At 43.0% G+C, this 17,142-nt stretch overlaps 1 protein-coding gene across 5 annotated transcripts in view; it reads left to right on the forward strand.

Moving 5' to 3' along the window:
* The window catches only part of abi2b (abl-interactor 2b), a 42,434-nt gene that overhangs the window by 982 nt on the left and 24,310 nt on the right, over positions 1-17,142 (forward strand). For all 5 annotated transcript variants that reach the window (XM_080758726.1, XM_080758727.1, XM_080758728.1 and 2 more), the window contains exons 2-4: positions 9,973-10,140; positions 14,625-14,801; positions 16,963-17,066. In XM_080758726.1, the coding sequence (XP_080614852.1) occupies positions 9,973-10,140; positions 14,625-14,801; positions 16,963-17,066 (449 nt within the window). The remainder of the gene's footprint in view (positions 1-9,972; positions 10,141-14,624; positions 14,802-16,962; positions 17,067-17,142) is intronic.

Below are 17,142 nucleotides of genomic sequence, written 5' to 3' on the forward strand. Positions count from 1 at the left end.
TTAAGATGTGTTTTATACTACCTGTTTTGGTACAGATAGTATAGTAGTCCTTTATTCGGGTGGTTGTATTCCATTAGCTAACTCAAGTACGTGTTGAATTGAGACACTTTGTGTGAGGACTTTTTTCCACCACTGACTAAATTAAAGTATCGGGACGTCACCATCGTGTCCTTGTTATTTACGTCTGTTCTCCTCCTCGGTGCAGGCTGTATGTTTTCTCCTTATAACCGAAGCTAATGTTCTAGTCTGTCATCATTAAACAACAACAACAACACAGTCACACTTCATTACAAACCAAGGGGTTTTAATCTATCTAGTGGCTGTTAATGTGGACTATAGTGTTCCATTATTATATAAATTATGTCTGCGAACGAACCAGTGATCTATTCTATCGTGTTTTAGCCAGCTGGCTGGGCTAGCTCGTAATGTAGCTTCCGTGTTACACGGATATTGGTGACCCGTCGAATACTTCGCCTCCAGTATAATGCTATACAGATTTGTTTAGAATTAGAACCGCTTTTGCAGGATTTATGTTTGGAATTAATCTTTAAATATAAGCTCTATAGTATATCATTTAAACCTGGGATGTATATTTTTAAAAACCCATCTTGATAAGGACTAACTAACAATCCTGTGATACGTCTCGGAATATCGCAAAACGGACAGACACATTTCGATGGGCCACCAATCCCGTTGTAGCATCGGAATCACCCACCACGGATCCCTTCTGAAGCATTCAGCCAGCCAGCTGGGTTGGTTGGTTGTTTGACGGCCCCGTCAAATCAATACCAATCAATCAGTGTGCTTCTATCTGCAGCAATGTATCGATACATGCCTTTACCCGGGCATGTATACATTACATCTCTTACTTATGGGCTTTGATTAACAGAAAGCCTATTTAGAACCTATTACAGTGTAGTGTATATGCTGCTATGACAGTTCGTGATGATATGGGGTTGGTTGGCTGGTGTAGGTGTGATGAATTCCTATGCATGCAAGATCTATGCAGAGACACTGCAAACACATTTTCTTGCTGCTCTGGCAGATATCTGAAATATGCACGTAATTACTGCAAATGTTTATGTATCCTGGCGTGGCTTTATAGCCGAGGTTATTTATTTATCACCTTTGTTTATTGCCTTGTGCTTCGGGTGATCTAAAAGAAACCACCCGATTCTGCTGAAGGGAAAATTGGGAATCTTAATATCTAAAGTGATATATGGTGTTGTTGTTGTTGAATGTCACCGATGTATCTGTCTGAGAGAGGGTCCATTTGGTTACATTTGTATTCTCTTGAGAGTTACAAATGAAATGGGTGAATGAATTTATACTGACATATTTTGTACTGTGTAGCCTGCTGTCTATGAAACACTTCCCCTTTCCGATCTTGTGATCAGATGAACTAAGTGTGAATGAATCATTGCATGTTGGCTGTGGAAAATGGCTGTATCTTGTTGGTGTGGCAGAACTTCTCTAATCCCCCAAAAAAACGCACACGGCCAGGGCCTCCTGTAAAATACTGGAGGTCTCTCAATCGCTGTTTTGTAGTAGTGAGTGAGCGAAGAGGCTTTTTTGGCGCCGTGCGAAAACAAAAAACAATCTGACATCATTGATGAAATACAGTCGATCGGGTCTGACAGGTAAGGTTGGAGGTGTCGGGCCCTCTGGGTAAATCGCGTCTTGCCGGCTGGCAGGTTGCCCCACTTTGCATGTCAGCCTGCGAGATCCTCGCCACTGTTGTCAGATTGAAATAGTCACCTGCATTTATCGTCACTCTCTGATGAGACCGAATGACGAAGCAAGCAACACATTGATTTCATATTTTTAGTGGTGTGCTTTTTGAGGAGCCAGCCACAGGTGTTTTGATTTTACCCCATTCAGGACGGGAACCCCTTTTGGTGTTTTTAAAAGCATTATTTTATACTATATGTTATAAAAATAGCAGATCTACAAGCTTATACGAGCTTGTAGGTCTGCTATTTTTGAAAAATCATGAAAATGTTGCGCAAATCTTTGACTACCGGTGTATATATTATTGGGGGGGGGTCTCTGGACAACATACTTTGAGATTGAGGTTCGGGGCCAATTACGGTACATACAATTCTGGGGGTCCTTGACATGAAATAGTTTAAGGAACCACTGATATAGAAACATAGGTTTTTCAGGAAATTGCTAGGATTTAGAAGACATTTGTAGAATCGTCCTCAGTTCTAAATGGGTTAAAAGGCAGGTAGTTACTTGACAGTTGACAGACATGCATTTCTATCTGCCATTTTGTAATGTCCTATTCTCATACTCTGTTTTGACAAAAAAAAATCGTGTTCGACTCATTTATTTAGAATTCAGATCAGTTCATCACTTTATGCGTTAATCTGGTGTTTTCTTCTCTTTGTTTGTTTACAAGGCAAGTAGCCAGGGCTTTAGATTACCTCCAGCTAAATGGTGGTCTATTATTATTACTATTATGATGTTTCTGTAGAAGCCATTTTGGCACATGATCATCCGTCATTAATAAGAGATTCTATTCTGAGAATCTTAAAGACTTATAGGCCCTATAGGCTGACACACGTTGGATTTGCAAGGCACTAACTGGACACAACAACGTTAATTGCTGCCAATGTGTGTATGATGTCCTGACCTACGCTATTTCATTTTTTGGCAATAACCTGCTTGTCCTCATGCTTGGCTTGGGCCGTAGATCATTTTGGCTGCACCCTCCTTCTACCCTGCCGGTTTATTTGCGACCGTTGCATGGGTGACTAATTGTTGCATGCGTTGTTAGCCAACACTTGGGAGTGAACACACACAAGAAGATAATGTCTTAATTCATCCGTTTGCAAGAGTGTACAGAGGCGGTTAACGTTTTCACATTACATGTGAAGACTAAAGAGGCTACTAAAATGTGTGGGATTTTACTGGCTGCTCGCCGGGTGGCGCATTGATAAAGTCCCTAGACCCACCACAGAGGTTGTGGGTTAGAATCCACCGTGGTGCATCCAGCAGTTCAGAATGTGATGTTAAACGCTGAAAATAGCAGATCTACAAGCTCGCAGCGCGACGTGTTGTGCGCTTGTAGACCTGCTATTTCTAGCATGCAACCCAGTGGAATATCAGTATCACTTATACTGGATCTCTTGTCCACTAGTTTCTTCCTAACATTTTAGTCTAAGTTATTTGTTGACGAAATTGTCAATATATTTAGTCTTAGTTTTAGTCGTCATAGCTTAGTTATGTAGTTATGTAACTTATGTATGTATATGTACTAGTTTCCATTTAGTTTTCGTCAGTGGAAAAAGGTAGTGGACGGACATTTTTCGTCTTAGTTTTAGTCGCCGATTCCGATGCTACAACGGGACTGGTGGCCCATCGAAATGTGTGTCTGTCCGTTTTGCGATTGGTCAATGCACGTGACATCCTCCTACGGGTGGGGAGGGTGCTATTGGTCATTGCACGTGACATCCTCCTACGGGCTTGTCAGCGTCTGTTGGACGGGAGGAGTAGGAAGAAGGCCCTACAATCCTCCTGGTGGGGGCTCCTCACTGGCGGCACATATAGTCCTTGTATTGCTGCAGCTGGCACGGGTTCGAATCTGACCAGAGAGGGACTCGAACCCGAGCTGCATGTCAGACAGTCCCTCTCTCTCTCTCTCTCGTCATTCCTGTCTTCTTTCTAGCTGATTAATGAGCTATTCTTGTGAAAATAGCAGATCTCTACAAGCTCACATGTTGGTTATTGGTTCTAATTATCGGGTATGAGAGATTTTGGGCGTAATTGGGTTGAAAAACTTGAAATAAGAAAATGAATACAACACACTAAATCTAGCGAGCCTATTCCCACTGTGGTACTTTTAAGTGTATTCAGGGGATACATTTACAACCCAACAAATGTATGTATGGCATATAATGACATTAGATCGTATAATGAACCGCAAAGTTCTGTGTTTTCAAAATGTGCAGTCAGTCTATTTACCTTGTTTAGCGGTTGTGCTTATCTAGCCCATTTTGGGGGGGGGGGGGAACCCCTTTTGGTGTTAGCATTATGCTATGCTTTAGATATTGAAAAATAGCAGATCTACAAGCTGTCTGGAATCTGGATGTAGAAGACATTTTTAGAATCTGATCTCAGGTCAAAATGGGTTAAAGTAATGAGAGTGATGGAGCAGACTGTTGCCGTCTTTGCTTCAAGGACACTTCATTAGGTGACATGGGTATTTTGGTGTTCCATTATGTCGTTGAGCTTGTTCTTGGTTGATTCCAACTGAACAACGCACCCTGCGTCGAGCCAGATTATTTCCTGGAACAGGTTTACAATTTAGACATTTGGCTGACGCTCTTAATCCAGAGCGATTTACAGTAAGCAAGAACACAGCAGTACAGCACTGTACTGTCACACTGATCACATATCATCATATATACATACAGCTACAGTGTGTGTGTGTGTGTGTTAGGCTGTGCAACAGTGACACTTGGATGTGAAAACCAACCAAACGCTATTTTCGTACTTGGACAGACCCAGCCAGAGACAGACCCAGCCAGAGACAGACCCAGAGCCAGAGACAGACCCAGCCAGGGACAGACCCAGAGCCAGAGACAGACCCAGAGCCAGAGACAGACCCAGCCAGGGACAGACCCAGCCAGGGACAGACCCAGAGCCAGAGACAGACCCAGCCAGGGACAGACCCAGAGCCAGAGACAGACCCAGCCAGAGACAGACCCAGCCAGGGACAGACCCAGCCAGGGACAGACCCAGCCAGAGACAGACCCAGCCAGAGACAGACCCAGAGCCAGGGACAGACCCAGCCAGGGACAGACCCAGCCAGGGACAGACCCAGAGCCAGAGACAGACCCAGCCAGAGACAGACAAATCTCCGTAATGGAGTGGTTGCACCACTCAAAAATAGTCATCATGAATCCTACGCAAGATAAGAACCAGTGGAATATATATATAATTAAACTATGTCAGGTCGTCGAGGCTAGGGCTGGTGCTACGGCAAAGTGCCATGGGCTATAAGATGGAGTCTGAAGAGGTGGGTTTTCAGACTACGGCGGAAGACTGGGAGTGAGTCTGCAGTTCTGACTGCTATGGGAATAGAACTATGGCATTCCATAGTTTTTTTTTTAGAGCCAGATGGGAGAAGAGTTTGGGTCATGTTGTTCAGCGCTCTCCCGGCGTTTTTACTAGTGAAGGTACTTCGGTCGGTTCACTCCCTGCGTCGGCTGATCTGAGCGTGTGTTTGCGGGAGGGTTCTGTAGGGGGGAGGGGGGTTCTGTAGGGTCTGATGCAAGATATGGGGGTGCCATTCCTTTGGTTCTCTTCAAGGCTAGCATCAGAGTTGTGTACTCTGTGTGGGCGGCGGCCGTGACCAGTTTGGAATTCATCAAAGGTCCTGGAATTTCTTTTTGGACATGCATTGTTTTCAGCTATTGATTTAATAATAATAATTACAAAAAAACATTGTTTGTATCCATAACATTACACGTGTGTAACATAAGTTGGTTTTTGCCAAGCGGGCTGCGTGACTGCACTCTGAGTTATAGACCCATAAGGGTCCATTTGGTTCACAACTATCATTTAGCTGGGGTCCGGGGGGACCCCCACAGGAATCCCCTCAGGGCCCCTGGCGGTCCCCTGGACCCCACTTTGGGAGCCCATGTACTAAAGACCCTGGAGAGATGTAGCGAGACACCCCATTACTGAACAAACACTATATAAATGTCACAGTGATCCCAATATAGAGCTATTTATTAACACTTCATTTAACAGTAAGAGTAAAAAGTAAAACACTTAAACCAACTTTAATGGACCCTCATTTATTTTGCCATTGAATTAGGAAGAATCTTGGCAGTTGCAAAAGCTACAATGTCGAGAAGCTGCATGTCTCTCTCTCTCTCTCTCTCTCTCTCTTTACTGCCATGTCTAAATGACAGATAAACCGCCTGAAAACTATAATCTTAAAGAATAAATGGTGTGTTGGATCATTGTACAGTAGAGACAATGTTGGTGTAATGCGTAACGCAGGGGACCAGGGGAAGGAAAAGGTCCATCTCTCATAGCAGAAAACACACTGCATCCGTCCAGAAACGTTTAGCTGATCCAGATGTATACTTCTGATGGTCCTGTTTGTCTGCCCACGCCTCAACCTTTTTTTTGTTTTGGCTCGAATTGTCTGAAAACTATTTTTCTTTTTTACAATTCCTCTGGTGCAACTTGCAGCTGTGTGCGTCATGTTCGCTGTCACATTAAGCAGCACACTCCTCCAAAAACACACGGACTAAAATATTACACACTGAGGCTTTGTCCTCTACCGAATTAATAGTTCCACGGACCATTATTAGTAAGCAAGGGACTTTGAGAGGCTAAAAGTTGGAATTTAGAGATTAGTTATTATCAGTGTTGGAATACTTGGAAAGTAACTAAACGACTAAAGTAATGTATTACTTTAGTAGTTCCCAGCCTCCCACAGAACGGAAGGTACCTCTGGGGGAGTTGGCTCTCACCACAAACATTCAGCCCCACCACCCCCAGCTTTTAGATAACTGCTAACAGGTGAAATGATCTAATGAATGAAATAAATAATATTAGCCAGAAGCTCTTTGTCTCATTTAGTTTCTGTGGTTTTCAAAGTGGATGTAAAACAAAAACAAAACAGATTTATTCATCTTTAATGTATTTTTGGGTAGTTGGGACATGTCTAAAATTACGTCAAATCTCAGTTATAAGGTGATGGCTAAATAAGTGCCATAAATCTGATTTAATCGATGAATCGTTAAAAAAAAATCGTCCCATGAATCGATTATTAAAATTAATAATTGTAAGTTGCAGCCCTACTGACTATACATGCGTCCATCATATGTGTGCTAAATAAATTCCAAATTACTAGATAATCCAACCTTTTGGTGTTAGCATTATGTTATGCTTTAGCTATTGAAAAATACCAGATCTACAAGCTCATAGCATGCCACCGAGTGGCGCGCTACGAGCTTGTAGGTCTGCTATTTAAAAAAAAAAAAAAGAGAAAATGTGGCACAGATCTTTGAATATATTCTAACATTTTTAACTCAAATCTTTGCTTCGGGGGGGGGGGGGGGGGGTCTGGAACATCATTTTTTCAGATGGGGATCGGTGGCCAATTACATACATTTTTGGGGGTCCTTGTCATGAAACTGTTTGAGAACCACTGACATAGAAACATGGGTTTTTCAGAAAACTGTCAGGATTTAGAAGGTATTTGTAGAATCGAGCTCGGGTCTAAATGGGAAATCTGAAAACAAGCTGGGCCGCCTGTTTTGGTTTTTTTGTTAACTTGACAGAAGTTCTTGTATACCTTCTGCAAGTGACACAGAGGGCTGTATTTTGCGTGTCTTAAGTACCAGGTCTTATTCCCTAACTTGAGTAAACTTAAGACCTGGAGGCGTGGTCAATGCTTTTTGGCCACTCAGAATAGCCAAATGGCATTGATCACGCCTCCAGGTCTTTAGTTTACTCAAGTTAGGGAATAAGACCTGGTACTTAAGACACGCAAAATACAGCCCAGAGTGTCTTGGACTTCTGTAGAGTCGGTGACTCACGTCTTGTTCAGAGAATGAAGTGGAAACCTTTGGGGGCGGCTGTGGCTCAGGGGGTAGGGCAGGTCGTCCAATGGTCCGTGGGTCGGCGGTTCGAATCCCGGCTCCTCCCGTCCTACACGTCGAAGTGTCCTTGGGCAAGACGCTGAGCCCTATACGTTGCCTCCAGTGGTCGTTGCCACCATTGGTGTCTGAACGTGGGAAGTGAGGACGCTTCAGGCGTCGACTGTTCGCCGCTTCACCCCCCCCAACGTATGAGTGAATGAACCATTCTAAAGCGCCGTGAGTAAGCACGTAGTGCATAGAAAAGCGCTATAAAAAATGCAATCCATTATTAAACCTTTTGCTACGGTAAAGTCACTCATTCTAGTGCACTGCAGTCAGTGGTACTATAGTCTGTTGGGACTCGGTGAGTGGGACACCGTTGCCGTCCGTACGGCAGTGGTTTTCAACCCTTTTTCATGCCATTTAGCCTCTCGGAACCAAAATGTGAGAATTCTGTTATATCGTTTAGATAATATTGTGTCACCATTCCATGCTGTGTCGATGTCGGTGCCGTTGGGAGAGGCAAACGTTAACGGCGTTGATCAAAATATCAATTCTTCTACATTACTCTAACCGTGTTCTTGTAAAAATTAAGTAATACAGATGTTTAAAGGAGAATTCCATACTAAAAGGCTTTCTTACCTTTCTTTGTAGTTGTTGTTACGTCCCCATCAAAGAGGTCCAGGTGTTATTTTGTGCAAAAGCTCCTTATTGGCTGTTTCCCCTACCATAAGCCCTCAATGAATTGCATTGAATTTAATGGGAATATGGGGTGTTGTGCTAATTCGCTTATTTCCATCGAAATAAGTAGTAAAGTGTGGGTTATTATTTACATTATGAAGAGAGGATATATACAAATAATATATACTTTTGAGCGATGGAAATAAGCGAATTAGCACAACACCCCATACATCCCATTCAATTCAATGCAATTCATTTAGGGCTTATGGTAGGGGAAATAGCCAATAAGGAGCTTTTGCACAAAATAACACCTGGACCTCTTTGATGGGGACGTAACAACTACAAAGAAAGAGAGGCTGGTGTTTTGTTAGACTGACTTTAATGTCTTGTAAATTAACCCGTTTTGGGGCAGGAACCCCTTTTGGTGTAAGCATTATGTCATGCTTTAGCTATTGAAAAAATAGCAGACCTACAAGCTCGTAGCGCGCCACTCGGTGGCGCGCTACGAGCTTGTAGGTCTGCTATTTTTGAAAAATTCGAAGAACGACCGACATAGAAACATAGCTTTTTCAGAAAACTGTCAGGATGTATAGAAGACATTTTTTTAGAATCTGATCTCAGGTCAGAATGTTAAACTGTCAGGATGTATAGAAGACATTTTTAGAATCTGATCTCCGGTCAGAATGGGTTAAAAGATCTCTCGGACGGGGGTCTGATGACCCCCACGTCAGTACGTCTCTCGCTGGCCTTCAGAAAAGACTTGTAGTTGAAAACAAGAAAGGGCATCTTTCAGTAACATGAAGGAGGAGGAGCCGTCTGCCTCACTGTGGCTCCTGGAACATAGAAGTCATGTTCATTACTCATTGTTCCATTTCAAATGTCTAAAAAAATCTTTTTTTGAAAATAGCAGAATAGCATTGTGAGATTGGAGATCGTCTATTTTTCAAATGGCCAACATGTATGGACTGGGTTGAAGTGGTTAATGTATGTTTTGTAATAATAATAATAATAATAATAATACAAATCTACAAAGTAACAAGTAACAACTACAGTTGGAGTGGAGTAAAAGTACAATATTTGCATCTGAAATGTAGTGGATTAGTTAAGTAAAAGTACAGAAATGTGGAAATGTCTCAGTAGAGTAAAACAGTACCACCATAACTCAGGGGTGCCCACACTTTTTAGACTTGAGATCTACTTTCAAAATGACCTGCTTAACCAGATCAACCCACCAAAAAAAACAATATATAGGCCTATTATCCCATTGCTGAAAATATAGTTACAGACAAACGCACTTGGAAGGGGAATGGAAAAAAAGGAGTAACAAAAAAGAAGTAAATAACTTTGTAATACTGACGTTTGTGAGAAAATCTCTTGAAAACAAAAAGTATTGCATTTTGGGTTTGAGCTTCCTTTTTTTTTTGTGTCTATTAATCAAATCTATTGAAAAATAGCAGATCTACAAGCTCATAGCGCGCCACCGAGTGGCGCGCTACGAGCTTGTAGGTCTGCTATTTTTGAAAAATCGAAGAACGACTGACATTTTTAGAATCTGATCTCAGGTCAGAATGGGTTAATCAGACCAGTGCGTGTCCAATGGAAACCTCGTATGAATCTGCTCTCAGGTCAGAATGGGTTAATAGGAGCGTTTTGTTTTTGTTCCCCTGCTTGTGTTTTGCAGTCACCGGATAAGCACAGGGCGCTGGAGGAGACCAAGAACTACACTACCCAGTCTCTGGCCAGCGTGGCCTACCTGATCAACACCCTGGCCAACAATGTCCTCCAAATGCTGGACATCCAGGCCTCGCAGCTCCGACGCATGGAGTCCTCCATCAACCACATCTCACAGGTACGCAAGTACACGTACACACACACGCGCGCACGCACACACACACACACACACACACACACACACACACACACACACACACACACAGGTGCTGGTGAAGACGATGTTTGTGTCCTAGGGCTGGAAACATTATCGATATGCGAGAATAGATATCGTGTGGACGTTTGGACATGGTGATATCTGGTGAACGTGGTATTTTATTTAGCATATTTGGAGTAAAGCCATAGCTGTTCTATTATATTATTTGCCTTTACCCCACTTAATTATTATGTAGGCATTACTGACAATTTTTTTTTAATTTATCAAAAATCTCTGTGTAAATGACTTTGAAAGCACCAAAAGTCTTCTTCACCCCGCGATATCGTCACAATATCAATTAATAGTTTTATTTTTTATTAATTTCTTTAAGATATTTCTTGGGGTTTTGTTGCCTTTATTGATAGATTACAGTAGTTTGACAGGAAAGGGGGGGGGGGGAGAGAGAGGGGGGGGCAGATACGCAGCAAAGGTCGTCGGGATCGGGACTCGAACCCGCGACACGCTGTCAGGCTGGATTTCCAGCCCAGGGCGGCACGCCCGGGCCGCTCGGCTGGCCCAGGCCACAGTTTTCATGTTGGACTGTGTCCTCTTGGGTATAGTGCAATATGATGACTAAAATACATGGGTAAATGTGAACAGGTTGTAAAACCACAAGGGGTGAAGAAGACTGCGGCCTGTGAGCATACAGTACAGTACACCATATGTTGAGCCTTATCCGTTACACATGAATGACACTGAACCGACACGGAAATAACCCATTCTGACCTTAGATCAGATTCATACGAGGTTTACACTGGACACACACTGGTCTGATTAACCCATTCTGACCTGAGATCAGATTCTAAAAATCGATTTTTCCAAAATAGCAGACCTACAAGCTCGTAGCGCGCCACTCGGTGGCGCGCTATGAGCTTGTAGATCTGCTATTTTTCAATAGCTAAAGCGCGACATGATGCTAACACCAAAATGGGTTCCCGTTCAGAATGGGTTAAAAACATTCACTTTGAAAGAATATATATCCAAAGATTTGCACCACATTTTTTACGATTTTTTTTCAAAAATAGCAGACCTACAAGCTCGTAGCGCGCCACTCGGTGGCGCGCTATGAGCTTGTAGATCTGCTGTTTCTCAATATAGCTACATTATAACAATGTTTAAAACACCAAAATGGGATAATGATCTCTCAACGCACTGCGATGAGGCGTGCTGTGAGCTGCCACATCGGCTGTTCTCCGACTCTTTTTTTTGACATTTTGAATGATTTTTCATGCCTATAATGATGACACTAATGATGATGATACAATTAACAGACAAGGCAAACGCATACATCAAACACACAGAGAGACGGTGCAGTGCAGAGATTAACCCATTCTGAACGGGAACCCGTTTTGGTGTCAGCATCACGTTATGCTTTAGCTATTGAAAAATAGCAGATCTACAAGCTCATAGCGTGCCACCGAGTGGCGCGCTACGAGCTTGTAGGTCTGCTATTTTTGAAAAATCGAAGAGCTACTGACATTTTTAGAATCTGATCTCAGGTCAGAATGGGTTATAATCAGACCCAGTGTGTGCCAACTGGAAACCTCGTATGAATCTGATCTCAGGTCAGAATGGGTTAAAATGGGGTGCATTTTGCATCCCAAAACGCAGTTTATAGTTCAGGGGTCGTCATTTCTTCTTCTGTTTTCTACATGCATATAACCACATTTATAACCATATGAAATGAAATGGGAGTTAAATGCTGCAATTTGTAAAAAAAATGGCAAAATATGACTCCTAACGTCGTTGAAGTGGGACTCATAAAATGTCCCTGGGACCCATTTTGGGCGGAAACCCCTTTTGGTGCATTATTTCATGCTTTAGCTATTGAAAAATAGCAGATCTACAAGCTCATAGTGCGCCACCGAGTGGCGTGCTAGGAGCTTGTAGGTCTGCTATTTTTTTTAAATCGAAGAACGACTGACATAGAAACACAGCTTTTTCAGAAAACTGTCAGGATGTAGAAGACATTTTTAGAATCTGATCTCGGGTCAGAATGGGCTAAAAGACCATCCCTGCATCCCGGGACATTACATTGAAAACCTATTTACATCACTGGTAGTGCCACAGTAAACGGTAAAGAATCGACACGGGTAAACCTAGCATCGGTGGGGACAATTATGCTATCAAAATAAAACTATATACCGTCATAATATGGACATATCCATATACGTATACACATTATCCACATCCCATGTAGGCACAATGTTAACCCATTCTGACCTGAGATCAGATTCATACGAGGTTTCCACCAGGGCTCAAGATTAACGGCGTCCCGACGTCCCGGGGACTGTAAAATATCTATTTGGAACGTAAATGTATCTCATCCGGGACGGTTTCGGGACGAGAGGAGTTTTTACACTGAAAATGCGCATTTCGTGTGCAGCGATGAGCAGCATGAGAATTTGCCGTGCCGTCAACCAATGCTCTGTCGGACCAAACTAGTATGCCTCCCGTTGACAACAACAACAACGCACACACTACATTCACCCAACGGAATCATAGGAATTATATTGCTTTTGCCCCGTGGATGAGACATTTAGATTGAAAAACTATCGGTTGGAAGCGTGGATAAGACCATGGTTGTGTGCCACAGAAAGGTTCCATATGGACATGGGGCTACACTACACCAACGTTTAACGTTAGCTTCCATGCTAGGCTTGCTAGCTGCCGTCGACATTAAATAATATGTTGGTATATAATCCTCTGAAGCAACAGATGTTTTCTAATGCTCAGATTGTTCTGGAATTGCTGCCCCAACACTGTGGAATGCACACCCCAAAACCAAAACGCTCTCATTCCACATTGATTGTATTTATTATTATTATTTATTGATCCTTCGTCTTAGTATTCCCCCTAATAAAGTTGTTTTTATTTGTTTTCTCATGCCAACCATGTAATAGACATTTGAGTATTAATATACCTGCATTGCTGCACGTTATCTGTTGGTCTTGATCAGCCTACACCAAAATAACAATCCATTTGAAAATAAAAATCACTGTTCTCAGGTCGAATATTGATATGCGATTAAAATGTGATTAATTTAGATTAATTAATTACAAAGCCTCTGATTAATTCGATTAACATTTTTAACCAAGCCCTATTTTTCATCTGGGAGCATTTTGACTAAATCAGTGTATCTACAGAAGAAACATGAAGCCAGACAATTAATGTACTGCATGTATTCAATACATGCAGTACATTATTTGTTTGGCTTAATTGTATTTCTATTACAATAGGAATACAGTTATTAATTTCACAATTTGAGTGGTGCTTTTTGTACATTTATTTCCCGGGACGGTATACATTTACTTCGGGACGGTTCAAATTGTATTTTGGGACGGTTCCGGGACGGTGGTGAAAAAAGTTAGTCTGGAGCCCTGGTTTCCACTGGACACACACTGGTCTGATGAACCCATTCTGACCTGAGATCAGATTCTAAAAATGTCAGTCGTTCTTCGATTAAAAAAAAAATAGCAGACCTACAAGCTCGTAGCGCGCCACTCGGTGGCGCGCTATGAGCTTGTAGATCTGCTATTTTTCAATAGCTAAAGCATAACATAGTGCTGACACCAAAATGGGTTCCCGGTCAGAATGGGTTAAAAAGACCCTCCGTGTCATCAGTGCCCATACCCTGGGAGGGGTTTGCAAAAGGGCCTTTCTTTCTGTGTGGAGTTTGCATGTTCTCCCCGTGTGCCCTAGGGTAGGTACAGTACCCTCACATGTTCTCCCCGTGTCCCCTAGGGTATGTAGTGGTAGCCTCACAAAAAAACATGCCGTAATCCTGGTCTCTAAACTGCCTCCCCCTGGCCAGCCGGGGCGCCTGACGGAGGGGAAAAGGAACTGCTTGGAATAACGTGTTTCCCCCCACTCGCTACGTCCAGCCGGGGAAACCCCCCCCCCCTGTCAGGTGAAAAGAAGCGGCTTGGACTCCTTATGCATAGAAGGAAGCATGAGGTCAGTCCGTTGCTCTCACCAGCTTGGCGGAGGAAGTGTAGCACCCAGGATTACGTTAGATTAGAGGTTCCCAACCACTGGTACTAGTACCACTAGTGTACTAGTGGTACTAGTACACTAGTACTAGGTTCCAACCACTGGTACTAGTACCACTAGTTCGTCCACAGTACTAGTGATACTAGTACACTAGTACTAGGTTCCAACCACTGGTACTAGTACCACTAGTTCGTCCACAGTACTAGTGATACTAGTACACTAGTACTAGGTTCCAACCACTGGTACTAGTACCACTAGTGTTCCTTGAGCCCCCTCTGGTGGTAGAAACATAGCTTTTTCAGAAAACTGTCAGGATGTAGAAGACATTTTTAGAATCTGATCTCAGGTCAGAATGGGTTAAATCACCCTCCTCTGCCACCCCTCACCCTCCTCTGCCACCCCCTCCTCTGCAGACGGTGGACATCCACAAAGAGAAGGTGGCCAGGCGGGAGATCGGCATCCTCACCACCAACAAGAACACCTCGCGCACGCACAAGATCATCGCCCCGGCCAATCCCGAGAGGCCCGTGCGCTACATCCGCAAGCCCATCGACTACAGCCTATTGGACGACATGGGCCACGGCGTAAAGGTAAGGCTCCGCCTTCCAGTGCGGGTTCACGGTATACGAAAAACGAGGTGTCACGCTCGTTCACTCGTTTCCCAAACAGTGGGTCGGGACACATTGCTAATAATGGGTCCCGTTAGTTTTTGTTTCCTACATTTAGTTTGTAATTAGCTTTTAAAAAAAAAAACATTCCCAAAAAAGCGCAACTTTTCATGAATTAAACCAAAACTCAATGATTTTTTTCCCCCCAGTGACTTCATGATTTCATAAAAGCAAAAATCTAAGAAATTCCATAAATTTGAAGAAAACGGGTAGTGGACCAAACTAGGGAAAATAGCAGATCTACAAGCTGTTGTAGATCTTCTATTTTCCCTAGTTTGGTCCTGGGTGAATATCTCATTTCTGTGTTGGGTCCTGGGCTAAAAGGTGTGGGAACCGTTGCACTAGTTCACTAAACGAACGTGGACAAGGCGGGTTCTGACCACGTATGGAAATGAGTTAGGACGAATAGACGTCACGTATGTTTACGTGACTCAATGTGTTTGTTGCGCAGCGTGTGAGAAACAATCCTGTTAGAACTTAGCAGTCATGGTAAACGGATTGAAAGGTTTTGGAATGTTCTACATTTGGCAGAATCCTTTTTGTTCATCCTAGTTTGTGTGTTCAAAAGTGTGACTTTGACACCTGTTTTGCCATGCTTATGTAAATTAATGGGGAGAATGTTTTGGATTATACCAAAATATAATATATCTACAGAAGTGTTTTAAAGATATCTTGCCAATGTTTGGTCTTACTCTTAAATCATGGTAAGGTAACTAACTATACAATTAATTCCATGCCTGATGTCTGTATGCTGCTCTAACCACTGATTGTAACATTTAGAATTCAGTGTTATTTCAAGGTTCCTGTCCATTTGTGACATAAAAATAAGATTTTGTCATTTTTCTTAATTTCTTTCTGAGCTCAATATTGCACCCAAATAAACTTGAACATTATAGATTCTCTGTGGTCTGGGCTTTTCGCTGATTTTTGCCTGCTTTTATTGCCGCTCAAAAGGCTTCCAAACCCCAGAGAAAACTCCAGACCACAGGATATCCACTGAATGTTCAAAGTTCAGGTTATTTGTGTGTAATTGAGGTCATACAATCTAAAAGAAAAACGAAGAATAACATTTTTAAATGGGGAAATTATGGCCTCCAAGGTTTTTCCCCTACCTGATTTGGAATAACTAGGTTATTTTTACAAAACAAGTTTAACCCATTTTGGTGCGGGAACCCCTTTTGGTGTTGGCAGTATGTTATGCTTTAGCTTTTGAAAAATAGCAGATCTACAAGCTTACGAGCTTGTAGGTCTGCTATTTTTGAAATATCGAAGAACGACTGACATAGAAACATCAATCTCCTAGTCAGACGTGCCTTCAATCTCCTATAGTCAGACGTGCCTGACAGATTTGATCACATTTTCATGTGCAATTTGTTTTTCCTGCCTGTTCACTCACTAATCCTCTGATTCCCTCTCTTTTCTCTCTCTTTCCTTTCCGCTTGCCTAATTTACAAATAAAAACAAACCTCAGTGGTTGCTAAGGTTTAAGGTAAGTATCTCCTGTGTGTTGCTATGAGGTTCTCGTGGTTTTTTTCTTTTTTGGTTTTGATGCTGTGTGGAGAACTGTTGTGGTTGCAGAATAAAAAAATAAAAAAAAGATCTCTTGACTGCTGTGATAAGAACCTTGTTTGCTTCTAATGCCAAATTATCATGCTTGGTCGAGCACCGAAAATAGCTTATCTAGGAGCTCGCAATACGCTGCGTGTTGTGACCTCGTAGATGGTCTGTTTTTGGTGCGTGTATAGACCGATTCACAGAGGGTTTCCTGGGTGCGGCCATTACTGAGGTGTACCATTAAGCGCAACAGCACTGATTAGCTACACCTGGCCTACGGAGCACCTGCTCCATGGATTACACCTCAGAAATGGCCGCGCCCAGGGCACCCCTCTGTGTATCGGTCTATACGTGGCTAAGTTTAACCCCAGCTTTATCTCGTTTATGAAACCAGGTATCTTGAAACATTACATTTTTCTCTCTCACTCCACGTTCTTCTCGTTGCAGTAATATCTTCACCCACGCTGTCCACGTTCTTATGCCTCGCTTTCCTCCCCTTTCCCCCTCTTCCTCCTCCTCCTCCTTACAGGCAAGTGCCCAGAACATGAAGGCCGGCGCTGGTGGCCTGCCTCGCACCAACCCCCCCACACAGAAGCCCCCCAGCCCCCCCATGACAGGGAAGGGGACCCTAGGGTACGTAGCGTACGACCGACCGGTGGGGACCAACCCAACCCCCAAACCTCCCGCATTCTGGCACTGTGAACCACAC

The sequence above is a fragment of the Protomyctophum bolini genome, assembly GCF_963924005.1.
Source record: "Protomyctophum bolini genome assembly, chromosome: 24".
In the NCBI taxonomy this organism is placed as follows: Eukaryota; Metazoa; Chordata; class Actinopteri; order Myctophiformes; family Myctophidae; genus Protomyctophum; species Protomyctophum bolini.